This window comes from Rhinopithecus roxellana, chromosome 5 (assembly GCF_007565055.1).
Source record: "Rhinopithecus roxellana isolate Shanxi Qingling chromosome 5, ASM756505v1, whole genome shotgun sequence".
Classification (NCBI taxonomy): Eukaryota; Metazoa; Chordata; class Mammalia; order Primates; family Cercopithecidae; genus Rhinopithecus; species Rhinopithecus roxellana.
Window position 1 is genome coordinate 154,017,068 of NC_044553.1, and position 27,613 is coordinate 154,044,680.

Consider the following 27,613-nt stretch of genomic DNA (forward strand, 5'->3'; position numbering starts at 1 on the left):
TAGACAAGGGTGGATACATGGATGGGTGGGTGAAGATGTAGCCCACTCAGCCTCACCCTCACCTGGGCCTTGGCCTTCACTGCATCATACTTGGCCTTCATTCTCTTCTGGGCATCTTCATCCACGCTGGGGTCCCCGATCCTGTTGAACAGGGAGGCTGCCTCCTCCAGCAGCCGGTCCAGGAGCACTGCCTGGTTGTCCACGTTGTGCAGCAGCACCTGGGCGTGGCTCAGCTGCCACTGCTTCTCCTTCAGGCCCAGCTGGAGCTCGATGTGGGGCTCCAGCGTGACCATCATCTTCTGGAACCAGCGGTAGAACTCATCTTGGGCCAGCAGGTACTCGCTCCAGTGCAGCCACACCCACTCGATGCGGCTGTGGGCACAGAGACCTCAAGGTTGGGAGGGAACCCGTCACCTGCCTCCCGGGTCGGGGATCCATGCTGCCACCCCTCCCCAATACTAGGGGGCTGTGGTCTGGGGACATGATGATGCCCTTTCTGGCCCCTGAGTCACCTGGGCAGCTGGTTGACACTCCAGATTCTAGACCCTCCCTCAGTCCTACTGGATAAGACCCTCTGCCCAGTAAATAAGCTCCCTGTGTGAGGGTAGGAGCCGGGGGAGCTCAGACTCCAAACTTCCTCCCAGAACCACCAGTTTTAGGGACGCATCTTGGGGAGTCCTTTACCTCTAGCACCTTAAATCCTGGCCCTGAACTCCCACTGTCAATGCACAGACACCCCCAATCATTTCTCTCTGGCACTGGGGCTCTGAACACAGTTTCTCCAGGCCCCTGGCACATGCACACCCACTAATATTAGGAGCAGACTGCGGTTGGGATGTGTCCAGGCAGCTGCAAAGCACCGCTGCATCTGTGGGCTTGTTGAACCCAATGGGGACGGAAGGCTGGGAGCCTGCGTGTGGGTTCCAGGGGTGCTGTGAACTCACTCTGCAACCCTGCCTCTTCGCTTGCCTTAGTTTCTCCATCTCTAACATGGAGGTGGCTCTATCTCCCCAGCGAACATCAAGCCACTTTGTTCGGAATTTCAAGCACAAGGATTTAGAAAGCAGAAAGCACTGGGCAGAGTCATTCCCATCTCCATGCACATCCTTGCTTTCTAAAAATGGAGATGATCCTGGAAGCTCTTGTTTACTGAGGGCCTACTTTGCGCCAAGCAGTGTCCCCTTCTAACCTCCTAACAACCTTCAAGGAGCACTTGATTATTCCCATTGTCCAGAGGAGGTGCTTGAGGTTCAGAGAGGTCAGGTAACTTTCCCAAAGCCACACAGGAAGTAACCAGCAGGACAAGAGTCAATGCCAGGTCTGTCCGAGTGTCTGCTCCCCACCACCCCCTGTCCCCACCGACCACTACCCAGCTTCCTGGTACAGGCAAGGAGTCTGGCTACAGTGCTAGCAGGGCCCCAGGCCCTCTTTCTCCAGAGCCACTGTGCCATGCTCTGGAGGATGCACACACGGTAAGTCTCTTAGGAATTGTTGGCAAAACATGCTGGGTTCCCAGTGTCTGTTATCATTATTCAACCTGATTATAATTAGAAGGAGGCAGGCAGGGCTGGCCCTAATCCCAAGAGAATATCCTGTCCCCTGGAATCCCAGGACTAGAGAAATGTCTCTTGGGCAGAGGGCCCAAGCTAGTGTCGCAGTGGGCAAGGAGGGTCAATGGCAGCTGTGGACAAAGGCCCTGGATGCCCTACCTATGGCAGTGAGTCATGTAGGTGACCGTCTCCTCCCACTGGGCCTTGATGTCCTTCAGCTGGGCCAGGATCTCGGGCTTCTGGTCCCCAGGGCAGCATGCCAAGAGGGCTTCGGCCATCCGTAGCACCAGGTCCACCTTCACACGCCCCTCGGGCTCCAGTTGGCATATTTTCTGTTGTGGACACACAAGCCAGTTTCCAGGGTTGAGCAAAAGGCAGACAGGCACAGCCTTGAGAAGACAGCGGCATGGTGCAAAGAGCCAGGACTCGAAGGCCAGAGGATCCAGAATTCACATCACAGGCCCTGCACCCCTTCTTGTGGGGTCTTGGGCAACCTGCTAATAGCTCTGAGGGTAAGAGGCGGGAGCAAAGGCAATTAGCATGCTGGGTGCTGTCCGACGAATGGCTCCCTCCTTCCCCGCTCGGCCCATTTCTAGAGTGTGAACTCAGACAAGTTTTGTTCTCTCCTTGGACTTGGTTTTCTCATTTGTAAAAAGCAAGTATTAATCACATCTATCTCTCAGATTTTTTCATGATTAAATGATGAGAAAATGCATGTGAGGTACATGTCTCAGTGTACAGCGTGAGAGTCTACCTCTCATGGGGACAGCAGGGAGCTGGCCCAAGCCGGGGCCCAGCTGAGGCTCCAGAATCATCTCTGTCTTTTGCAGTTTGCACCAGAGGCTTGCTCCTGAGGCTGCTCCCACCAGAGACCAAGAGCAGCCGGGACACTGAAGCAGCTCCATTCCTGGGAGATGCTGAGTGAGTGACTGTAACTCACAGACAGCCCATGTTCCTGCTAACTGCCTTAGAACCCACAGCAGTCTGAGATGGCCCCTCCTGACCCTGCTCCTTCCTCCCTGCTCTCCTGGCCTTGGGGTCACATCTGCATCCCTCTGACCAGGCTCTCCTGGTTCCCTTCCTCCCCATATTCTCCCAGGGGTGATCCCCGTAATAAATGCCATGCACATTTTATCTCATCTTGCTGTCAGCTTCTTGGAGGACCAAGACCAACACATGATGTCCAGCAAATAGTAAGTCTCCAAGCAATGCTAGCTGTTGTCATTGCTGTTACTATTCCAGTTACTATTCCACTGTTACTATTCAGTGGCAGCCAAGGCTTGGTCTCTGCAGGCAAATATCACTGGATTCCAAACCCAGGGCCACTCCTTACTACTGATGTGACCTTTGTCACAGGAGTGACATTCTCTAGGCCTAAGAATGAGGGAAGATAAGCATTAGGTAATGTAGGGAGAGCCATGAGCACGCTGCCCAGTCCACACGGCATCCCAGTCACTAGCTGCTCACTGTTATTATTAATATCCTTATCTTTGGATCTGTCTTTACCAAGAGCAGGCACGGTCTAAAGCTCAAGCTCAGATCCCCAGCCCGTCTCCCTGGGGGCCGGCGGTCAGTGTCCTCACACTGGCTCCCCAGCAGCCTGCTTGTCTCTGACCCTTCCCCATGGCTGGGGTGAGGGAGGAGCTCCTGCCATGTGGAATGCGGCCCCACCGACAGCTGTGTGAGCCCAGGCAGGTCACTAGACTACTCTGAGTCTCCTTTTTCATCCTGAGACAATGATAACAATCTCTGCTTGTCCACCTCCCAGGGTTATAATATTAACTTTAAAAACACTATTAGCCAGGTACAGTGCTGCATGCCTGTAATCCTAGCACTTTGAGAGACTGAGGCGGGAGAATTGCTCAAGCTTAGGAGTTTGAGACCAGCCTGGACAACACAGTGAGACCACGTTTCTAAAAAAAAAAAAAAAAAAAAAATTAAAAGTTAGGCAGATGTAGTGGCACATGCCTGTAGTCCCAGCTACTTGGGAGGCTGATGTGGGGGGATCACTTGAGCTTGGGAGGTCGAGGCTGCAGTAAGCCGTGATCAAGCCACTACACTCCAGCCTGGGTGCCAGAGTGAGACCCTGCCTCAAAAAATAAGATTAAAAATAATAAAAATAAAATAAAAACACTATGAATTAAACATGGGTATAAGTTAGAGTACTTTGTAAACTGTTGAATAGTTATGTAGACTCTTCCCCAATGTGTGCAAATGGGCAACGGTCTCCATCCTTTTTGTTACTCCATATAATAATCGTTGATGACGATGATGATGATGATGACGATGATAACAGTATAGAGGGACTTCCCCTCCTATGTGCATTACAAAACAGTGAGGCAAACAAGCTCCTTCCAAAGGCTGTCTCTGTGTGCATGTGCGTGGGGGGTGCTCAGGGAGAGTGAAGAATGGGGAGATGCCCCAAGAGAGGAAACAGGGTTTGTTTGGCCAAGTAGCAGGATGTGGCAGGAGCCCAAGGAGTGATGGCCACAGGAAGTACCCAGAGAGGGACCCCGAGTCCCTCTCAGCAGCAAGCAATGATGGGGCAAACAAAAGTACCATAGTGGCCAGTGTGGCCCGAAGACCCAAGGGTCAGTGTGGAATGTTCTAGACTGAATATGATTATCCACCCAGGACGTTTCACACCACCGAGGGGCAGGGTTCCACAGCATGGCTGAGGATGAATTTGTTGTCATTCAGAGAGAGATTTAATTTGATTAAAAATAATAGTAGGCCGGGCATGGTGACTCAGGCCTGTAATCCCAGCACTTTGGGAGACCAAGGCCAGGAGTTTGCAACCACCCTGGGCAAGATAGTAAGACCCCATCTCTCCAAAAGCATTTTTTTAATTAAAACAAAGCAAAACAAAACAAAACTAGCCAGGCATAGTGCATATGCCTGTAGTCCTTGTTACTCAACAGGCTGAGTCAGGAAGATTGCTTGAGCCCAGGAGGTTGAAGCTGCAGTGAGTCATGATCACACCACTGCACTCCAGCCTGGGCAGCAGAGCAAGACCCTGTCACTAAAAAAATAAAAATAAGATAAAAAGGGCCAGGCATGGTGGCTCACACCTGTAATCCCAACACTTTGGGAGGCTGAGGTGGGTAGATCACGAGGTCAGGAGTTTGAGACCATCCTGGCCAACATGGTGAAACCCATCTCTACTAAAAATACAAAAATTAGCTTGGGCATGGCAGCATGTGCCTGTAATCCCAGCTACTCAGGAGGCTGAGGCAGGAGAATTGCTTGAACCTGGGAGGCGGAGGTTGCAGTGAGCCGAGATCGCACCACTGCACTCCAGCCATCACACCACTGCACTCCAGCCATCGCACCACTGCACTCCAGCCATCACACCACTGCACTCCAGCCATCGCACCACTGCACTCCAGCCTGGGTGACAGAGCAACATGCCAGCTCAGGAAAAAAAAAAAAAAAAAAAAAAAGTAAGATGATATTTCTGATTCCCAGAAATGTGAAAGGAGACTTCATATTCCCCAAGCTAGCAAGACAGGCATCACAATAAGTCCGATTTTACAAACAGGGGAGCTGGGGACCCACGGAAACCACAGGAATGATTCTCTGTAGCTGCCAGAGAAGCCTCCTCCACACCTGCTCCCGGTTTCAGCTCAGATGGAGTCCAGCTCTGAAAATCATAGGAGCCAACAACTCTGGGGAAGAAGTGAAATTCCATCTCCCCTGGCCACATCTAGAAGGAGCAGCCAGGTCTGGAATGTCCCGTGTGGACAATGGCCCCTTCTCCAAAGCCTGGTGTCCTGACTGTGTGGTCCCCCCAGGCCCCTGGACCTTTGTCCTTCTTATCCTCATGAAAGAGGCACAGGCTGGACAGAGGGGGACACAAAGACCCGAGACCCACTGCCTTTTCAAGGGAGTGAGTCTGATGCTTCTTTACCAAAGCAGAGGAGCTGGCTGGTCCAAAGGCAGGCCAGACACCAAGCCCCCTTCCCCGACCTGGAGAAGAAACGTCTGCCCTGAAAGATCAACCTGTAGGGTGTTTATTGGAGGCCTGAAGCCAGGGGAGGCCAGAGGCTGTGGCTGGGCTCGAAAAGCCAAATTTTGAGAAGTAGATTCCACTCTCTTTGACCGTCCTGATGATTACACTCTTTGGCTGGTGCGAGGTTCTTTTATAGCCCATCACCAGCAAGGACACAGTCCAGGAGTGCTTGGCAAGGGCTGCGCGGCCAAGTGGGAGAAAGTACTTGAACTGCAGCCACAAAATTATTCCAATTTGAAGCAGCCAATGAGGTCAAGGGGAAGGTGGAGAGTGGATGTAAGGAAACACCTTGGAGAGAAGAATCAGGAGACCAGGAAAGTGGAGGAATGGGGTTAATCAGGGTTTTCCCTCAGCCCAGCCAAGACCAGGTGACCCCCAGCTGAGCATTACGCTGGGTGCTAGGGTCCTGGATGAACAAGCTGGCAGGAAAGAGGGCTGCAGATAAGAGCGTAGATGACTGCACAAAGGGTCAGAAGAGACCGCAAAGTTTGTATGAGAGCTCAAGGAGGGATGGGAGAAATCCAGGAAGGCTTTGTGGAGAAGGTGGCATTGGCATCAAGCCTGCAGGTCTCTAATTAAAGACAACTGGAGAAGGATATTTGAGCAAAGGTAGGGAAGTAAGATATATTGAAGGTTGAGTGCACTGGGAAGCCAAGCTTTGGGAAACACCAGGATGCTCCTGACCAAGAGGGTGGCCCAGAAGCTGGTGAGGAAGCTGCCTGGCTCAGGCCAGGACCCAGACACAGGACAAGGGAGCCTGAGATCGTGCCACTGCACTCCAGCCTGGGCAATAGAGCGAGACTCCATCTCAATAAACAAATAAAGAACTACCTATGCTGGACCTGGGAGTGTGGCTGGAAGCTCCTAAGACCCGCTCCTGGAGGCTCTGGGGATGGTCAGGGACAGTTGGTACACTGTGTATCCCAGCTTCTAAAACCACAAGAAACAATCGACTCCATTTAGCCAGCTCTGCCAGCATACCCTGCACTGTGCATACAAGCATGTTTATAAGTGATTCTCCTTAATCCTCCCTCCTTCCTGCAAGGCAGCAGTTATCACTCTCCCTGGAAGCAAGCTGAAGCTCAGAGAGCTCTGGGAAACCCTCCTGAGGTGTCACAGCCACGGCAGATTTTGGAGCCCAGGCCTGCAGGCCCAGTAGCCAAGCTCTCAACCCAGGAGTGATGGGTTCTCCAATCACACCTTACAGAAAGCTCCCATCCCATGAGGATTCTGGAGTTTCCCTTAACCCCCTGGGAACACGAGGGCTGAGGGGGTTCGTTCCTGCTCTACAGATGGGAACATGAGGTCCTGGGAAGGCATGGGACATCCTCCCAGCTGCAGGCTATTAAGGGTCAGAACTGGATCAGAGTCCATGTCCTCGTCCCTGCAGCAAACAGGCACTGGAGACAAGCCTAACAGAGTTGGTGGAGGAAGCACAAGGGAGACCCCAGAACCTGGGGGCAGGTCCCATGGGTAGGTCCAGAGGCACTAGCTGCCCCCTCTTACCAGCTGGCAATAGGAAAATGTTTTCTTTTTTATTGTGAAATTGGTTTTGAAAATGGCAAAACACACAATAAATGAAGCATGCTGGAGCCCCGAGGGAGGAGACAGTGGCAGAAGGCTCAGGCCATGACTCCTCTCTGCCTGGACGCCCACCCCCTCGGGGCCCACAGAAGTGCTGCCTCTGGCTTCCAGGGCCGGTCCACCCTGCCTGCCAATGTGTCTTCATAAGGACCACCCTTGACTTTGCTTAAACCAGAACCACCACCTGCGGGGAAAGACCTGCCAGCAAAGGGCAGAAAGTTTGAAATGCTAAGCACCCTAACACAGTGGCTGTGATGCTCATAGACAGGGAAGGTCAGGAGCTGGGGCTGAGAAAGGGGGAAACTGGTCAGGAAAGATGCATGGACAGGAGGGTTTCATTTCTTGTGCACACGCAGACCCAAACAAAAGAGCATTCCTAACAGAGGCAACACGTGAACAAAGGCTTGGCGATGGGACGTCTAGGAGGTCTTCGGCCAATCAAAGGAGGGCCTGAGCTTGTGAGGTGTCACAGTGGCTGGAGCTCAGGCCGGTGTGAGCTTGGGAGGGGTGACAGTGGCTGGAGCTCAGGCCGGTGTGAGCTTGGGAGGGATGACAGTGGCTGGAGCTAAGGCCGGTGTGAGCTTGGGAGGGGTGACAGTGGCTGGAGCTAAGGCCGGTGTGAGCTTGGGAGGGGTGACAGTGGCTGGAGCTAGCAGAGCAGTGCAGATAGTGGGGGACTTCTGATGCCAGGTGACGTTTGTTTTTTCTTTGGTGGACAGTGAGAGCCATGGAAGGTTTTAGAGGAAGAAAATAACATCACGGGACCCACGTTAGGGGTGTGCCTTATACATGCTTGTGCAGTCGCCCTGGTTGTTTGCATATGTGTCTCCATTGGGCTGGGAACCCTCCAGAGCAGGGTGGGCCTCACCCACCTGCACAGCCCCAGCCCCGGCACAGGGATGGCGGAAAGCAGGGGGTATTCCACTCTTGGGTGATCTGTGAGGGAGCTTCCCAAAACAGAAGGCGAAGGGAGCACAGCAGAGAGCTTGAACGTGAGTGACAGGGCTCTCCAGGCACAGGAAACGGTGTGAGGAGACTCCATTTCCCTAGTTGCAAAAGGCAGACAATGGCCCCTGCGTCTGGATGTGGTGGTGACACTGAAATCAAACATTGACTCAGAAAGGTGATGAGGATTCTTAATTCCCACTGTCCACTTCCAGCAAGGGCATGAGATATATGCAATACGACGCGCAGTGTGCAGAATCGAGAAGACAACACACGCAAAGGAAACACACAAGGAACCAGCTGTGGGGTCACCACTGCTTCCAGCCTGGCTGGGTGACTGGTTTGCTGTAGGAGAAGGCAGCACCCCCCAACTACGAGCAACCATTGTTGGGTGATAAATTAGAATTATGGAATATCTAAATGGATGTGACCCCAGAGGTGTGTAAGTCAACTGCTCCATTTACAGATGGGAAAACTGAAGCCCAGAGTGGGACAGAGACTTGACCAAGGTCACACAGCAGTCTAGCATCAGCAAGGAGATTATAACTCCAGCTGCTGACTCTTAGCTCAGTATTCTTCCCTCTTGTCCCCAGGCTGTGGGCAACCCACCCTCAGAGAGGGGCACCACGATGCCAGGCCAGGCACTGGGCACCAGCACTTAGTGCTACATGGACTTGTGCCAGGTGGGGTGGGTAAAGCCAGACTCCGGTTCTGGAGAAGCTCAGGAAGTCACTTCTAGCTGGGCAGAGCCCCTTCCCCGCTCCTCTGGGGGAAGACCTTGGCCAACCCAGATCTGGCAGGGACCCCAACCAGGCAGAAGCAGAGAAGGGGTGGGAAGCCCCCCAACAAGGGCTGGGGGACCCACCTGGCTGCACAGGTTCCCCTTGCAGGGACAGCAGGGTGAGAGGACAGGCTCTAGTTCCTTATCATCAGATAAGGTTCCAAGGACCAGCAATAATGGTATCACCTGGAACTTGCCAAAAGCAAAGTCTTGGGCTTCACTTCTACAGACCGGATCAGAGTCTGCACTTAAACAAAATCTCCAGGAGATCTGTGTGCACATCAGAGTTTGAGAAACACTGGTCTAGTCCACCCTTGCCTTTAACAGATAGGAAACTTGAGGTCTGAGGGCGGGACAGGACGGGGCCAAGACCACAGGGCCATCTGAGGTCACGCCTCTGCATACCTCTGTCTCCCACAGCCTGGCCTCCAGGGCCGCGCGGGGCCCCTGTGTGTTGTCATTGACCTGCAGCTGATCCTGCACAGCCTTCATCCACGCCTGGGCATCCTCCACGCTCCTGTCAAAGTCCTCCTGGGGCTGCTGAGTCATGGCACCTGCAGGGGCTTAAGAAAGGGCCACAGATCAGGTCAACAGGCAGGAATGTAGGGGGCTGTGGAGAGGACTCCGGCAGGACACCTGGGACAGGTCCACTCCCACCACCAACCCTCCCCTGGCGCTCCCAGTTGGGCAATACGGCCAGAGGTGGGTGCGTTTGTCAGGACTGGAATTAGGCAGGGAAGGAAAACAGGTCTGGCCTCTGGGAGAAGCAGTCCAGGGCTGTAGCCTGGCAAAACTGCTTTGTCTTCGGCCTCCCAGGTTCCCTGCTTCCTGTTCTCCCAGCTTGGGGCCCAGAAGCAATTCTCGTCTGTCTATTCAGACTGCACGCTCTCCAAAAGAGGACCTCAAAACCTGCAGTCCGAAATGTCTGGACCCATAATGGTCTTGATTTGAATAGCTCAAAGAGGCCTCAACCTAAGGAACACAGTTCTGGGCATGGGCCAAGCCGACACCAGCCCTGAGCTCTCTCTGAGATGAACCTCTCAGGCTGGGGATGGCCATGTTAGGTGTATGCCCCACCGCTCCACCAACCTGGGTCCATGGGCAGGTGCTGCTAAAGTTACCCACTGAGCCGCTCCCCTCTGATGTCCGCACAGTACTCCTCGCAACCACTGAAAACGAACTTAACGCTTGAGGTGCAACCCGCTTGCTATGCTGGCCCAGGTAACACCTGCTGCTGGCATAGGTCACCCACCAGAGACCGCTTTTGCTGGACTGTCCATTTGACTTCCCCTGGGCTATGGCTGCAAAGTCTCAGATTTTCTCCTGTGACTTTCTTGAAATCCCAGTAAGTCTAGGCAAAACTCTTCCGTATTCCAGTTCTAGTCTGAGTATAGCAACCATGTAACTGCTTTGAACTAAAGTTATTTGTATCTGCATTTTATTTAAAGGGACTTTATCTCATTTATCCTCCAATCTCCCACAATACCTTATAGAGAATAAGGCCGATGTTGTTAAATGAGCCCAGAATGGGTATAAAGTTTAACACATCAAAAAACTCAACACGGCATTATTTAAAATGGCAAAATAAAACCAGAAACAACTCACATGCCCAATTATAGGGGATTGCTTAAGTAAGTTATGGTATACTTGCACTTTAGAATATTATGCAACCAGCAGAAAGGAGGCTTAAAATGAATTCGTGAATGGGAATTTGTAGGATATAATGGCAATACCAAAAAAGAGACAAAATTTTATATTAGCTGAACAACCAGTAAAAGAAAACAAAACATTAACAAAAATTACACTCATAGAAAAAGGCCGGGACTGGGCATGGTGGCTCATGCCTATAATTCTAGAACTTTGGGAGGCTTAGGCAGGAGGATCACTTGAGCTCAGGAGTTCAAGAAAAAGGCTGAGACGTCTTGCCATTAAACGGTCTATGTGATCAAGCTGGGGCTGTGTGCAGTGGCCTTAGCCCCTTCCAGGCCTGGCTTTTAAGCACATCCCATGGGACCCTCAGGCCTCTTTCTCCCTGGCACAGTGACCTTGAAGGCCACTTGGTTGAGATGGGTAGGACCACTGTTGAAAGTTTTTTTTTTCCTTATTTTTTTCTATTAAGCACTTAGAATTTACATTACAATTTTTATTACATTGCAGTAAAAATCATCACGATTAAAAATAAAAATTGTCTTCACTCATCAGTTAGTATGTATCTACTGGGAAGTTGGGCACCCTCCCCAGGCCCTGCACGGGGCCAGAGGAAGCTTCAGGGGAGAATCCACGAGAGAGAAGGAGAAAATGGAAGAGGCCATCAGACGCGTGCTGGGCCAAAGGACGCGGGCTGGCCAGGGGAGGCAGGCGACGTAGTGGGCTGTGCTCTGGAAACCCGTCCTGTGATTCTCCCAATGAGTTGCTTTCCCTTCAGGCCTGTTTCGATTTTTTTGTAACAACTGAATATGTTCCCTGTGGCCACTCCCTGCCTTTGAATGCTTTACTTGAAAAGCACATTGGATGTGCAAGCATTTAAATGTATTTGTTTTGGCTCTAATTTCTCGGCTAGTGTGACTTGACTGGCTTCCAAAAACTCAGCTTTTATTTTTATTAAGCAAAGAATGGGAGGGACAGAGAAGAGTCCCGCTGAGTCTCAGATGATGGGACAGTGGGGAAGCGTGGCTCTAATCATCAATGGGCAGCAAGGCTTTAGAGCATCCCTTCTTGTTGGCAACGCCCGTGGCCTCTGAGGCTCAGTGGTTGGTGTCCGGAGGGTATGGAAGATGAAAACCCAGGGACACAGTGGGGTTGAGCAGGCGGGGGTGCCTCAAACCAACCAAACTGTGGGCTGGGCGAGGCTGCAGGCAGCGTTCAGGAGACCTGAGCCTCCTCTTGGCCAATTCTGCCTATTTTGCTTCAGTTCAATGAAACATAGGACTTAAGCACATGCTAAGAGCCAGACTTGATGCTACGACCATAGCATCAAATAAGCAGACAGCAGACACTATACTACTCTGAAGAAGCTCTCAGAGGAGCTTCTTTACCACCTCATGTGGTATTAGGGACAGTTGAACAGACAGTCTCTGAGGGACCTCTGAGGTTGTAGGTTGAGAGGGTCGATGTTACTGTGACCTCTGCACGCCAAGTTCTGGGGACTAGCTTCTGCCCTGGAACTATCAGACTGCTCTTGGTTCTCCCTTTCTCTGCCGGTCAGACTGCTCCTCAGCCAGCCTAGAGCACTGCTGCCTGTGTCACCACTCCCTCTAAGGCAGGCTGAGGTAAGCCAGCCTCCCACAACCATTGCACAGCCGCTGGTCACCCCCTGAACCCCTTGCAAGGAAGAATGGTCTAGGGGACACTGTCTATTGGCAGAGGTATACTCTTCCTGTAAAGGGTCAGGTAGAAAACATTTTTAGCTGTCTCGGGCCACATACAGTCTTTGTTGCATTGTCTTCCTTGTTTTTACAACCCTTTGAAAATGTCAGACCCTTTCTTAGCTCACTGGCTAGACAAAAACACACCACAAGGGCACTTGGCCTATAGGCTGTTGTGAGCCAGCCCCTCCCTCATTGGTCCAAGGCTACAACCAGAAACTGAGGAAAGCCCAGCAGGCAGCAAAGCTCGCTGGCTAAGTGACCCCACAGGCACATGTCTGGGAAACAGCCAGCCATGAGGCCAGAAGGATCTAGGATTGGTCCCAGTGGTCAAGACCCCATGACTCACTAGCTGTGTGGCATCTGGCTGGTCACTTAACCTCTCTGGATGTCCATATTCTCATCTGGAAAATGGGGATAACACCTAGATTTAATTAATTTAAAAACCCATCCAGGTATAGTGGCTCACACCTGTAATCCTAGCACTTTGGGAGGCTGATATGGGAGGATCACTTGAGCCCAAGACCAGCCCAAGCAGCATAGTGAGACCTTGTCCCTACCAAAAAAAAAAAAAAAAAATTAGCCAGGTGGGAGGATCACTTGAGTCTGGAAGGTCCAGGCAGCATTGAGCTATGCTGGTACCATTGCACCCTAGCCTAGGTGACAGAGAGAGATTCTGTCTCTAAAATAAATAAATAAATAAATAAATAAATAAATAAATAAATAAATAAATAAAATAAAATAAAATAAAATAAAATAAAAAATTGTCCAGAGCCTGGAGCACACACCATGCTTGGAAATAGTTCCTTTTTACCAAACGCACAGGTGTTGGGTGGAGGGTTTTCCTTCCTTGGGAACCTGCATCCGGACAGCAGCTGTCTCACCAGCTCAAGGTTGGGGGAGCATAGGAACTGGGTTACCGGCTGATAGACTAATGAATCAGTGCACTAAGTGGCTGCTGAGTGCAGGTGCTGAGGATGTGGAGACAGACCAAGTGTGGCTCTGGCTTGGTGAGACTCCATGTCCAGTGTAGTAGGGGTGGACGGCAGGGATGGACATGCAGTAAGGCAGCTACAGTGAGGCCAGCACGAGCTTTGAGACAGGAGGTCAGGGGCCACGGGACCTCAAAGGAGTGGTTGTCACCTGGCTTGAGGAAGGTGGCTGGGAGGCACTGCCTGCTGAGGGCACTGGAGCTGGCAAGGGTTAGGCATTGGAGAGGGCAGATGGGAGACAGCTCCAGGCCAGGGTGGGTGGAGGAGGGAAGCGCTCTGCACTTCAGAGGGAGGCTGACACTGGGGTCACTGCAGAGATGGCAGATACACACGGCCAAGGACAATGAGAAAAGGTTGCAGGAGTGAGCAGAGCCAGCATGCCTCTCTGGGAGGGGAGAACTTTCATCTCTGGACTGGTTAAATGGAGACAGCATTAAAAAAAAAAAAAGAAAAGAAAAGGCACTGTGCATTTGCCAAACAATATTGCAAAATAACTGTGCTCGGGGGTAAAAAGAAGAAAAAAAAGTAGTTTCTGTTTCCAAGCCCTGTCTGGGGACATCCCTCGGGTGTGGCTGCAGGCAGCGGGAGAGTGGGGCTCTAGGCGTGTCTCTGAGTCCCCACTGAGTCAGTGAGAGGGCTGGCCATGAGGGTGCTGACCTTTTCTAGGTCATGCTGGCACTGATGTATGGAGGAGACAGAAAGGAAACAGCCTTGGGTTTGGGTTTCAGCGTCCATGTGGTTATCACAAATGACAGCGGAAGAGAAGTGATTTTTTTTTTTCATGATGGAAAGCCCCGAGCTAGGGCAGATGATAAGGCAGGCTTGAGACTCAGCACATGCTCAGAACACAGAACCTGGGTCAAAAGCCATGGGCCTGGAAGACCAGCCAGTCCCCCAGAGGTGGATAAGGCCTGTGGGCACAGCTGGAGACACAGTCTCCCCAGGAATGGACGGCAAGGATGCACTTTGGGAGAGGACAGGAAGCTTCCAGAATCTGAGCTCCAGGCTTTAGCCATCTTCTCAAAATGGGACACCTTAATCTGAGTCATAAAGAAAGCTCAGAGCGCTTTGAAGAAGCTGAAATGACATAAGGAAGCATGTGGTTGACTCGGAGATACTGGCAAACGTGATGCAGACTGAAAAAAAAAAAAAGGCCAGCCATGGAAGAGAAGGTGCTAACACTCATGAAATAATGACAGGCCCACACCATGTGAGGCCCTTGTCCATTTGGGCCTCCTGCATCCAGGTCTGAAAGGCAGCCCCAGCCCACCTCAGGAGCAGCAGAGAGGGGAGCAGCAGGGCTGGTCTCAGGTGAGCTCTGTGGCCCATTAGCTGGCGGCCTAGGCAGAGCCTCCTCCCCACCCCGCCCCCAGGCACAGCAGGGGCATCTGCCTCTGAGAATGCTGTGGGGCTGACTGGGGCAGGTGTGGGAGCACCTGGTCGGTAATAGGTGCCCGGAGCGGTAATAGGTGCCCAGGGCACAGGAGCGGCTGTTACCTTCCAAGATCCTGGATAAGAATGTGCAGACTGCAGTCACTGGCCCAGGGCATGGAGGCGCTTGCAGTAACACTGAGATTTAAACCTGTTCTATTGGATTCTGAAGCCCTAGATTCTCACTAGACCATATTGACTCCAAAACAAAGTTGAACTTCACCTACCATGGGGGCATCCGACAGAACTGCCCCTGCGAGGAAATCAACCCCGTGTGAGTCAAGGTCCAATCAGCAGAGCAAAGCCCCTCCGAGTCCAGCTACGAACCAGGAGGGTGTAATGAGGAGGAGGAGCTGAGAAGCTGCAAGGAGACAAAGGGAAACCCAGAGATCAGCCCCTAGGCTGGAGACACAAGGCGGGGAGGCGATGTTAGATGTTACTAGACCCATGTTGTGGGCCGCTGAGCAGCAGGAACTAGAGCCCCAAAGGAGATACATCTGCTGCAGGAGACGCCACCCGGGGTGGAGAGGCTGTCAGAGAAGAGGCTGTCAGAGAAACCACCAGCCGACTGCTTACCTCTGGTCCTGCCAGAAGCCAGTATAGGGGAGCTGGGAAAATGCAGCCTGCAGGGGTCAGCTCTCCTGTGAACCAGGGCAGAGCAGAGTACAGGGAGAAATAGATGTGTGGGCCCCCAGGCCAGGGCTGCTCCTGTGGTCCATCGGGTAACTGTGAATGTCCATCTGGACATCAGCTCCCTTTGCCCTGATTCTGGGCCTGAAAGCAATTGGCCGAGATGCAATTTGGTCTCTGGGGGACCAGCCTTGCAGGAAGGAAAGATACTGGCACTGAAAAAACGCCTGAGGCAGATCGCCTGCTGGGTCAGCACGTGGATTGCCAACTGGGGCTGAGGGCCCTGTGTCCTGGGGTCGCTGGGCACAGACCTCTCTCCCTCCCTTCTCCTTCCCTGGCTCTCCAAAGCTCAGGGTGCTGGGTGGGGCCCCTACTTGGCTTTGCAATGCTACTGGTAAGGGGCTGATACCCCATGAGGACCAGGTTCTTACCTCTGTCTCAATCCCTCCAAGATCCTAACAGCAGTTTTTAAAATTCTTTGGGGCCAGGCGCGGTGACTCACGCCTGTAATCCCAACACTTTGAGAGGCCAAGACAGGCGAATTATCTGAGGTCGGGAGTTTGAGAAGCCTGGCCAACATGGTGAAACCCCGTCTCTACTAAAAATACAAAAATTAGTCGGGCGTGATAGCATGCGCCTGTAATCCCAGCTACTTGGGAGGCTGAGGCAGGAGAATCACTTGAACCTGGGAGGCAGAGGTTGCAGTAAGAAGAGATTGCGCCACTGCACTCCAGCCTGGGCGACACCAAGACTCCATCTCAAAATTAATTAATTAATTAATTAATTAATATTATCTGGGAATTTGAAAACACTGTAATTCTTCTTGTCATTCAATGATCCAGAGGCTCCAACAATCCTGCCCGGGACCTAACCCAATCTCCTTAGTGAACACCCCTGAAACATGACACCAAGCCCCTCCCAAGCAAAGAAAGGGGCAACGTCAGTTTCAGGGAGTGACTGTCATGTGGCGGGCATTATTTGTCCCACTTTACAAAGAGGGAAACTGAGACTCGGAGAAGCAAACAGCCTGCTGAAAAGTGATGAACCCGGGTCCATCAATAACAGTAAAAGCCGACATTTACCCGGTGTTCTGCATGTGCCTGACCGTATGATAAAATGTTTGTAGGTATTAACTCACTTATCCTACACAGGCCCAGTGACACATTCATATTATCCCTACTTTACAGCCGAGAAAACAGGTTTAATGACACTAACACCACTGCCCAAAGTCACCGGGACGCTAAGTAGCAGAGGCAAGACTTGAACCAAGGATGACTTGAGTCTAAACTCTGCTCTTAAATCCCCCAGTGCCACACAGCTTCCACGGCCCTCCCTGTCCCTCCCAGAACCCCAATGGGAGCTGCTGAGTTCCAGGAAGGTAACTCCAGGGCAGGAATCTATCTTGAGCTGCAGCTCAAGAATCTAGAGTTCAGGACAACCAGCTGAGCCCCCCAGCTGCCAGGCAGCCTCCGTCACACTGTGCCCGCTTACTCTAGCCCTGTGCCAACCCAGCTGCCCACTGACATTCTGCTCTGGAACTTAGAAAGCGTTGGGATTCAGACCCAGGTAAACCCCAGCTCCCATGGCAGGCCCCATTAGCAATTACCGCCTGGTGCCACTGCTCTGTCAAGCTGGCCAGGGCCGCCCACCACGAGCTGACCCAGAGTTCTGGCATGGGTGTGCTCACTTGCTGTGACTCACTCGCTGTCCTGTGACTCATTCCTGCCCCGCCACACACATTCCCACCCTTATCCTCTCTTTCCCACTGCTCTTATGCTTGGATGGAATTTCAGGCACTGAGTTACAGCTGGTCTTAATCCCAAAGCTTTTTCCAGTGGATTCTGGGAGCACAATTTTGTTTATTTATCGCAGAGGAGGTTGCACCAAGAGCACGGACCTTGGCAATCCTCTCCTCTGTGGCACTGGCCGAAGGTGACTCTCAGAACAAAGTGTGTGAAAGGAGGGATAGGAACTCAATGATGGCGCCCATGCATTATCTCATTTAATCTCACAGCAACTCTGCCAGGCAGCTAATCCAAAGTGAGGAGCAATTACTGGGCTTCATTCCATCTTAGAGGTGAGCAGACAGAGGCTTGGCAGGTTAAGGGACTGTACCAAAGCCATGCAGGCTGCAGGGCCACACTGCCCTCTGTCCATCAGCTATGCATGGTTACACAAGAAGTCCCACCTTGGAAGGGGTTGGGAGGCCCACTCTACAATTACAGTCACAAAGGACACTGGCCAGGGACTGCTTTGGAGGCAGGTGGCCCCAAAGCCGTTTTAAGTCAGCCCCGCTGTCACAGACCAGTGGTGCCTGGTAGGGAAAGCCAGCTGCTCTCTGATGCACCTCCTTTTCCAAATACGCCGACCATGGAACCCATTTCCAGTCTCTATTCGATGAATGAAACCCAAGTTCCACAGGCACAGTCTGGAGGACGCCAGGATTTCCACCCAGGAGTGCTGGCCTTAGCAACACACAAATACAGGTGTTTGAGAGGGAGAGAAGACATCAGGGCAGCTAAGAGGGAAATGGGACAGAGCGGAGGGAGCAGAGTGTGTGCAAGATAAAAAGAGGTCTCCAGCTGTGGTAAGGATGAAGGCCAGGCTGCTGCAGAGGTGTGTTCCTAAGGCAGGGTGGGCAGCTCCAAGGGGTGGGGCCTTAGCTCTTGGGATCAGGTGTGATTGTCTCAGGCTCCAGAGACTGTGAAGGGGACGGCTCCCAGCAGGTTCAAGGGGGCTCCCAGGAGCCCTGGCCACAGAGTGACAGGGGCTGCTGGCAGTGTGGGTGGAGCCGGGTCAGAGGGCAGGCAGGCAGGGCACTGGCTGTCTGCTGCAGGTCAGAGAGCACTGGGCAGGGTACCAGGGCACAGGTCCCAGCCTGGCTGGAACATTGAGTGCCATGGGCCACTGGAGTGATATGGACAGGCCAGTTAATGCAGCGGGGTTGGTACTGGTTTTTCACACTGTGAGTGTGACTTACGCATGTATTGTGAAATCAACTCAGGGGTCTTGATCAAAAGTGCTTTGTAAGGAAAGATGACAGAATAGAATGAAAAATACCACAGTGCCTCTCACGGACGAAGGATAAATACTGTTTTGTGAGACTTTTGCTTGTTTGATGGATGCGTTGCATATGTATAAATGTAGAATATATTTCACTGAGAGTTGTGATTTAAACAAAACCAAAATCCTTTGAGGAACGGTGGATTCGCTCAGTGATTCTCACACTGGTGCCTCCCTCAGAGACACCTGGGAGGCTTGTTAAACCACAGATAGCTGGACCCCACCCCCAATTTATAAAAGTGGGGGCTAAGAATTTGCATTTCTAATGAGTATTTAGGTAACACTGACACTGCTGCTCCAGGACCTCACTTTGAGAACCATGGGCTTGGAGGATGTCTCAGGCTCCAGTAGATGAAAACAGATGATTCTAACCGTGGGCGTGAGTGTGTATTTGGCAAATTCATCCACATGGTGTGGGGGGCAGTTGGGGCTGGGTGCTATTAGGTTTGAGTCCATGTGGGCCAAGACTAGAAATCAGAAAGCAATACAAGTGCAAAGAACCCCTGCCCTTCTTGCCTCAGCTGCATCAGTCACTTCTGTTTCTGAAGAGCAGAATCGGCTTCCTCCTCTTGGAGAAGGACGGAGTGAGGCAGGGCTGCTGGCTCCCTCCCCAAATTCCAAAGGGCTTCACTTCACACAGCTTCCCTGGAGCCACCTTAATCAATAGACCTGAGGCATTCACTTGAGGGTGAAAACGCACACATTCCTCAGATGCCCTGAAGGTAAACTGAGGGAGTTGGCTGCTCCCCGACCAAGGATAGGACTCCCTAAACTACAGGTGCCAGGAGCTCTGCAACTCCACCTTCCGATGGCCACCCCTGCCCCAGAGCCCCTAGACCTCCCAGTAAAGCTGAAATGCTCAGCGATTTTTTCCCCTCTGCCCTCACCAGGCTGTCTCCTCTCCCTCTCCCCTTACACCACTCCCTCTAGGAAACCCAGCATCCCCACAGGCTCAGCTCAGATGGCTCCTCTTCCAGGAAGCCTTCCCTGAATGACTGACCCAGCCATGTCCACTCTTATGCAGATGTCAATCTCAGCCTGGATCCCACTGGACTATAAATATCTGTCCCCTCATCTCTCCTGCTCCCCACTTCACCTCCCCCGTTGAGCTCAGCGCCTGCTCTGAGTCAATAGGAATGAATGCAACTTCTCCCACCTCAACCCTGAGGACCAGCAGAGTCTGATTTGGGACAAGGGTCAGGGGAGGGACAGAGGTGCGGACAGCAGCCTGCACTCAAGTGGTACACTGCACCCCCACCACCCCTTATCAGCTCCATCCGCACCATGCCAGGCAGAAGGGAGAAGGGCTGTGCCCTCTAGAAGCCCTGGGAAAGCAGCCCTTCCCCGACCGCACACCTTGCAGCGGAAACACACTCCCCAGTGCCCATAGATGAAATCCCCAGGACCCTGGCCCCAGAGGACAGCTCCCATATGCTCTGGGGCCAGGCTAATCCCAGGTACTAAGCCAGGCCCCAGGCCCCCATCACCCTCAAGAAGATCTGGCCCAGTGAGGCAGAACCAGCCAGGATGTCTGACCCCTGGTCCCTGCACCTGCCTGTACCTTCCCCAGTGACCCACCCAGCACCCCTGACAGCATGGCACTGACGCCTGTCCCCCAGGCCATCCCCCACCCCTCTCCCAATGTCTTCTTGGCCCTGGGAGTCAGAGGTGCCAGACCTCACCCTCCCCACCAGCGCCTCATGCCTTCTCAGACAGGAGTCTTCCCCACAGAGGGACCCTCCGTGAACCCCCCAGAGCTGCCTGGCCGGCTGGCCCTGCCTTCCCAGACATCTCCCTCTTCCTGGGCCATCTGTACTGCAGCCCAAAGAAGCGGGAATGGCACAATGACCACACACACCTCACCACAGTCCTCCTCGGCCCTAAACCCCAGCAGCCAGTGGACAGACCCTTTTAAAGCAAAATTATGGCTGCACAAGAACACATCCTCAGACTGTACTCTTATCAACACAGACTTGAGAAATGACAGCCTTCTACTGGATGAAAATGTCTTTCCATTGAAAAGGACTGTGCCAAAATATAGGGTTTAAACTTTTTTGTTTTTATTACACACAAATTTTTAAACTTCACATAAAACTCATGGTCTCCAGAGAAATCCTCCTGACACCCAAGGTGAGGGATCCCAGCCTGAAGGATAAAGTCAGTGTTCCTCGGACCCTCAAGAACAGTGCCTCCTGCCAGCCCTACAGTCCTAACTAGCCAGGGTGCTCTCTGCGCTGCACGCTGGCTGTACCACACTGCCTGCATTTCTAGAATATCAGAGTCTGGGTGCCACAGCTCCAGTTAATTCTGCCTGGAGAGTCCTTCCCCTACTCCACCCCACCCGCCCCTCTGCACCTGCCTCTAGCTGACTCTTCCCTGTCTCTTTCAGCTCACAGTCACTGCAGGTGCAGGGGAGAAATCTTTTCAGCCTCTGCTCCCCCTGGTAGAAGCGACTTTTCCTTTCTTTGGGTCCCCACGGGGCCCTGTGGCTGTTGCCATTTATGACACGTTTACTAAGCATTTGCCATGATTTTCTCATATTCTCTTATATTCTTTCTTATATTTCTTACACCTTGGAGGTAGGTCCTATTATTGTTCCCATTTCTCAATGAGAAGACCAAGGCTTGGGGAGGCCTGGCAAGGTGAGGGATAGAGTGAGACCCGGAGCCGGCACTTCCACCACGATGTCATGTTTCACTGTCCATGTTGCTGGCACAAACCCCAGGAGCTCCCTAAAGAGGGGTGTGGCAGGTTCATCTTCCTGACTGATTGGCTGGAGATTGGAGCTGACATTATTTTAAACCACCTTCTTGGGGGTATAATTGGTAAACAAGATACTTCATATATTTCAACTGCACAATTTATTAAGTTTTAGCATATACACCTATAAAGCCAACACCCATCTATAAAATGAACATACCCACCTCCCCTGAAAGGTCCCTGTCTGGCTTTGTAATTCCCACCTCCCACCCACACCCTGTGCCAGTCACCACTGATCTGCTGACTGTCATTGTAGATTTGTTTGCATTTCCTAGAGTTTTGTACATAAATGGAATGGGATGACACAGAAAATACAGGCGACCCTTGAACAATACAGATTTGAACTGTGTGGGTCCCCTCATACGCAGACGTCTTCTGCCCCTGACACCCTCGAGACAGCAAGACCAACCCCTCCTCTTCCTCCTCCTCAGCCTACTCAACATCATCAGGATGATAAGGATGAAGAACTTTATGATGACCCACTTCCACTTCATAAACAGTAAATATATTTTCTCTTTCTTATGATTTTCTTAATAACATTTTCTTAACTCTAGCTTACTTTATTATTATTACTAAATTATATTACTATATTATTTAGTATATATTATATTATATTATTTATAGCTATATAATTATATTACTATATTATATTATTTATAGCAGTTAAGTTTTCGGGGATTCAAACGTTAGACTTAAATTTTCAACTGTTGAAGGGGCTAGCCCCTGCACTGTGCAAGGGTCAACTGCACTCTTTTTAGAGAGAGGGGTCCGATTTTTTCACTCAAGATGGCTACTTTGAGATTCATCCATGTTGTTGCCTGTATCAGTGGTTCGTTCTTTTTTGTTGCTGAGTACTATTCCATAGCATTCCTGTGCCACCGATTGTGGATTCATTCACCCACTGATGGACAGTCTCCAACAAAGCTGTGATGAATACCTATGTGTGAACATATGCTTTCATTTCTCTTGTGTAAATACCTAGGAGTGGAATGACTAGATTGCATGCTAGGTGTATGTTTACACTTTGAAGAAACTGCCAAAGGCCAGGTGTGGTGGCTCACACCTGTGATCCCAGCACTCTGGGAGGCCAAGGTCAGAGGATCACTTGAGCCCAGGAGTTTGAGATGAGCCTGGGCAACATATGGAGATCCTGTTTCATAAAAAAGGAGAGGAGAGGAAAGGAGAGGAGAGGAGAGGAGAGGAGAGGAGAGGAGAGGAGAGGAGAAACTGTAGAACTGTTTTCCAAAGTGGCTGCACTTCTTTACATACCCAGCAGCCATGTGTGAGCTCCAGTTCCTGCACGGCCTTGCCAACACTGTAAGGTCAGTCTTTTCATCTTAGCCCTTCTGGTAGGTATGCCATGCTGGCTCACTGTGGCTTGCATTTCTCAAGGGTTTTGGCATTTGTGGCGTAGGACAGCCTAGCTGAGCTCCCAGACTCTGTGCTGAGCGCTTCCCAGGGATCTCCTCCTTGAAAGATCCTTGCTGTGCTCAGCACTGGGCCTGCTGGCTGAAGGCTAAGGGGGTGAGCAGCTGAGTGACTGAGTGACAAAGACACATGGCCAACAGGGACCTGCTCCAATTCTCAGGGTGCTACCAGCCAATTCCCTGAATGCAGGCAACTCTCTGAGGACAGAACCAAGCACCATGAACCAACAGCCAAAGCCAGTAAAAGCAGAAGACAAATGGAGTCACCCACAGGTGATGGGGCTCTCTGAGCTCCCCAGCAGCACATCCACGGGGCCTCTCTCCCATCTCCTGCAGGTCCCAGGCAGATTCCTGTGTAGGACCTGGAATTTCTGAACAACTCGTGCAGCTGCCAGGGGGTCTCCTAGAATAAGGATTGGAAATCAACAACTTTTGAGTTCAGGGACCTGATTCCAGTCCAATTCCTCTGAACTCTGAGCCTGTTGTTCTCATTTGAACATAAACTGCCTCTGGGCACAGCCCTTGCCTACTTTAACCACAACATGTGGCATGGAACAGGTACTGACACACAGTAAGTGCTTACACACATTTGTGAATGGAAAGATACATCTGGAAAATATAAACTACAATACCTACCTCGGTTGGTGCTTAGTAGGTACTCAGAAAGTGTTCTTTTATTTGACTGTTTTTAGAGAGAGGCTCTTGCTATGTTGCCCAGGCTGGTTTCAAACTTCCTGGGCCCAAGATTTCCGCCTCAGCCTCCCAAGTAGCTGGGAGTACAGTCATGAGCCACCAGGCCTGGCTTATTTTGTTATGAAAAGAAAGAAGTGTGGAGCCAGAATGGACATCTCTGTGCCCTCATTAGTCCTGGATTTCACGTGCTGCTGGCTCAGGGGAACTGAGAAAGGCAGGAATCAGAGGCAAGAGTGGGCCTCAGCACAGACTCTGTAACCCCAAAATAAGAGGCTTCCTTCAGGTCACGAGTGGGGGCAGAACAGGCTCTAGAATGGGGTTAGGGGTCATGGTTCCAGTGTGGGCTCCACCACCAACTTGCGCCCAAACCCCAGTTTCCTCAATGGTCAGAGGGGAGCAGTAGTGCACACCTGACTTCCACCCGCTCTGAGACGAGTGAGCTTTCAGTTGGAAGGCTGCTGCGAAAGAGAGGGGCACGTCTGATTCACCCTGGGGCTTTTTCTAACAGAATCAGTTAGTAAGGGAAATACACGCTGCTGAGAGACCCTGCCCTATCCCAGTGTAAAGGACTAGCACCGTCATCTCTTGTTCTGGCAACCTAAAGGCTAATTATACCATATTTCCATGTTATAATGCGTAATAGCCATGGGCTATAACCGATTATGGCATGCACAGCAGGCTGGAGTAAATGCTATATTGTTCCAAGCTCTAATTCCAACCTGCAACAGCTGGAGACCTTGGCAGGAGCTAGCTCTGTGCCCAGCTATTTTCTACAGTACTACACAGGGCTTCAGAAGCAAACATCCTATCAGGTAGATGCCATGACCAGCCCTTTATTACAGATAGGAAATAAGGCACAGAGCTGTTAAATAACTTTCCCAAAAGCATGCAGAGCCAAGATTGAACTTCAGGCAGGCCAGCTGCAGAGGCTTCCTGTTACCCTGAACTATACTGAGCTTATAGACAAGTGTCTAGCAAGCCCCTGGTCAGCATGCTGAGGCTGGCTGCAGAGCCAAAGGCGTAAGTCAAGCAAGAGCTGCTGCTGGATGGCGGGTGAAAGAGCTATAAAGAGTTCCCCATGGTGGCCTGACTCCATAGCTCAACCTGACACTCTTCAGATATGGCCCAGAGCAAGTGGTCACCACGGTGGCCAGGTCTGCAGCCCTATCAGCAAGGCCCTGCATTGCCATCCACCTTCTCGCATCTGCAGCTTGTGGCACGCAGTACCAGCCAGCATGCCCTACTCAGCTCTGCATCATCTGTTGATGTGTCTGTCTTCCCATTAGCATGTCCCCCTCAAGGGCAGAGGCTATGTCTCATCCCCTCAGTATCCTCAGGCCTGGGACACAGCTGGCACAGAGGAGGAGGGCAGTGCTGCTTATTCAATAAATACACACAACATCAACATTCTTGGAAAAGCAGGGCTGGCTTTTCTGGGCCAGGTCAGGGTAGGGAGTTGCTGGAACTGCCCCCAGATTTGAGGCTGGCTCTAGATCTCAGGTGGTGGGGTAGGCTCATGGGATGACAGGACATTCCAGTGAGCCAATGAACAATGAAAGGTTCTGTGGAAATCTCCCAGCTAACATGTCACAGTTGGACCTGTTCTTAGGAATCCTGTTATCTAGCTGTGCCGTTTTATAGATGAGGAGACTTACTGAGGGAAATAGACCTGCCCAAGATCTGGCAGCAGCTCAGTGTAGAGTGATGGCCAAGACCTATCTTGTACCTCTGAGAAGGATCCTTCCATTTCTTCAAAATGACTCACAGAGAAAGCAACAATCAACCCTCCTATTTACAGACAGTTAATTTTCAACAAGGGTGCCAAGACAATTCAATGGAAAAGGATAATCTTTCCAACAGTGGTGATGGGGCAACTGGACAGCCACATGAAAAAGAATGAGATGAGACTCTTACATCACACTGTATACTAAAATTAACTCCAAATAGATCAAAGACCTACATGTAAGAGCCAAATCTATAAAACTCTTAAGAAGAAAACATAGGCATCCATCTTCCTGACCTTGGAATAGGCAATGGTTGCTTAGATGTGATAGCAAAGGCAAAATAACAAAATTAAAAAATAGATAAATTAGACATCATCACAATGAAAACTTTTGCACTTCAAAGGCAAAAAAGGTTAAAAAAAAAAAGTGACATCATCAAGAAGGTGAAAAGATGTCCCACAGAATGGAACAAAATTTTTGCAAACCACATACCTGATAAGGGACGTACATCTAGAATGTCCAAAGAACTCTTAAACTCAATAATAAACAGACAACCCAATCATAAAATGGGCCAACGACCTGAATAGACATTTCTTTAAATCATACCTACCTCTAAGAAGGCCAATAAGCACACTGAAAAGCCCAGTGGAGAGCAGATCGAGGGTATTGAACAGCACAGGATTCCAAAGGGTTGTGTGGGTTTTACTCTGTAGGCAATAGGGAGCCAGTGAGGGTTTGTGAGCAAGAGAGTGGCACGGCCTACTCAGTGACAGGACCCACATGCAGTCAGGGCAGCATCTGCTCAATGGTGTGAAAACCACATTGGACCAAGCAGGGCCCTTGCAACAGGGCACCTTAAGTCACATGCTAGGAGATGCCTTGCAAGGCGCCGTTTAACCCTAAGGCATCCTATTTGTTGTAAACCTGCTCTTCAAAACAAAGGCCATGGGGGCCAGGTGCAGTGGCTCATGCCTGTAATCCCAGCACTCTGGGAGGCAGAAGTGTGTGGATCGCCTAAGGTCCGGCGTTTGAGCCAGGCTGGCCAGCATGGTGAAACCCCATCTCTACTAAAACTACAAAAATTGTTGGGTGTGGTGGCAGGCACATGTAATCCCAGCTACTCAGGAGGCTGAGGCAGGAGAATAGCTTGAACCCGGGAGGCGAAGGTTGCAGTGAGCCGAGATCGTGCCATTGCACTCCAGCCTGGGCAACAGAGCAAGACTCAATAGAAACAGAGAGAGAGAGAGAGAGAGAGAGAGAGAGAGAGAGAGAGAGAGAGAGAGAGAGAGAGAGAGAGAAGCAAGCCATGGGTTCAGATAGAAGGGTCTTTTCTTAAGAACTGATTAAGCTTGCCAATATCTAATGAACTGTGAGAGCAGCCTCCATTCTTTCCAAGAGTGTCTGTGCCCAGTCTGTCCTTACAGTCCCTTTCCCAGCAAAATGCCCAGCCGGGCCCACCTTGGACAATGCTGTTTGACAGTTAAGGAGTCCCCTCCCTGCTGCTACCCTATCTCCTGCTCTGGGCTCATCTGCGACCCTATGATTGTCCTGGTAGGTGTCAAGGTTATCATTGGGTCTTGAGCTTAGGATGCCAAAGGAGACTCCTGTTGGTTGGGTAAAATGTTACCAAATGCTACTCACAACGGCAAGAGTTCCCACGTGTGAGGCCTGCTGCATGCCAGGCACTGGGCAGACACCATGAAGGCCCTCATCAACCTTCAAAGCAGGGGTCATCATGCTGTCTGACAGATGGGGAAACTGAGGCTGGCTCTCCCGCCCAGGTCAGACAGTGACTGAGGCACCAAGTCAGAAGCAACCCCAGGCCTGCGTGGCTCCCGCGCCTGTGCCAGGCTGTAAAATGTTGGCGGAATGAGGAAGTGAATCAGGAAGGCAAGGGAGTAGGGTTGCTTTTCGTCTCAGAACAGGATTTCCCATCTCCCTCCCAACTGACTGAGAGACAGACAGGGTGGAGGGTGAGCCCCAGCAGCTCAGGCCGGACCATCCCCTGTGAGCATTCCTGAGCCTGGGACAAGCCCGAGGAGCCAGCCAGGCTTAGGGTTATGGCAGCCGGACCTGCGAAGGCTTCCTCAGTGGGTCTCTCAAGAGTATGGCTTGAAATGAATCAGGCAGAGCAGCTCAACAAGGCAGCGGCCCCAAAACCCAGGGCTCTCCCACCTCTCATTCCACTCAGAGGGGCCGGGAGAAGATGAAGGCCATGCCCTAAAAGGACCCTAAGTGGATGGGCAGAGAGTTGGGTTGTGGTCATCTTGTCTTCTGACCAAGAACCATGCCAGACCCAATTTGTCTCCTTTCCAAAGCTTGGGAGATGCTTAATTCATTTAATAACAATTACTTCAAAGCCTATGCCAGACACTGTGGTCAGTGTTGAAGATCACAGAGACGAACCAAACAGATTAGAGCGTCCTGCCCTGACACAGCTCAGTATGTCTTTCCTCTTCTGGAAAGTGAGTGTTGCATTTGGAGGATTCTCAACACTGTGGACTCCCTCCCCTGCCCGCCTCCACTCCAGTCTCTATAACATGGCATTTCCTAACACGGGATCTTCTGGAATCCACCCATTCATAAATGTCCTGTGGGAAGCCCTGGCTAAATTCACGTTCTAAAATGTCTCCGTGAGCAGGGGATTTTAACCAGC

At 51.4% G+C, this 27,613-nt stretch overlaps 1 protein-coding gene across 5 annotated transcripts in view; it reads right to left on the reverse strand.

Annotated features, from left to right (window-relative positions):
• Nucleotides 1–27,613, reverse strand: part of SYNE3 (spectrin repeat containing nuclear envelope family member 3) — a 94,236-nt gene that overhangs the window by 47,190 nt on the left and 19,433 nt on the right. For 2 of the 5 annotated variants that reach the window (XM_030930154.1, XM_030930156.1), the window contains exons 2-4: nt 9,278–9,435; nt 1,710–1,882; nt 63–372 (exon numbers count right to left, since the gene is read on the reverse strand). In XM_030930154.1, the coding sequence (XP_030786014.1) occupies nt 63–372; nt 1,710–1,882; nt 9,278–9,421 (627 nt within the window). In that variant the 5' untranslated portion in view covers nt 9,422–9,435. Of the gene's footprint in view, nt 1–62; nt 373–1,709; nt 1,883–9,277; nt 9,436–14,887; nt 15,022–27,613 lie in introns of those variants that run through there. The other 3 variants (XM_030930155.1, XM_030930157.1, XM_030930158.1) reach the window with 3 other exon arrangements.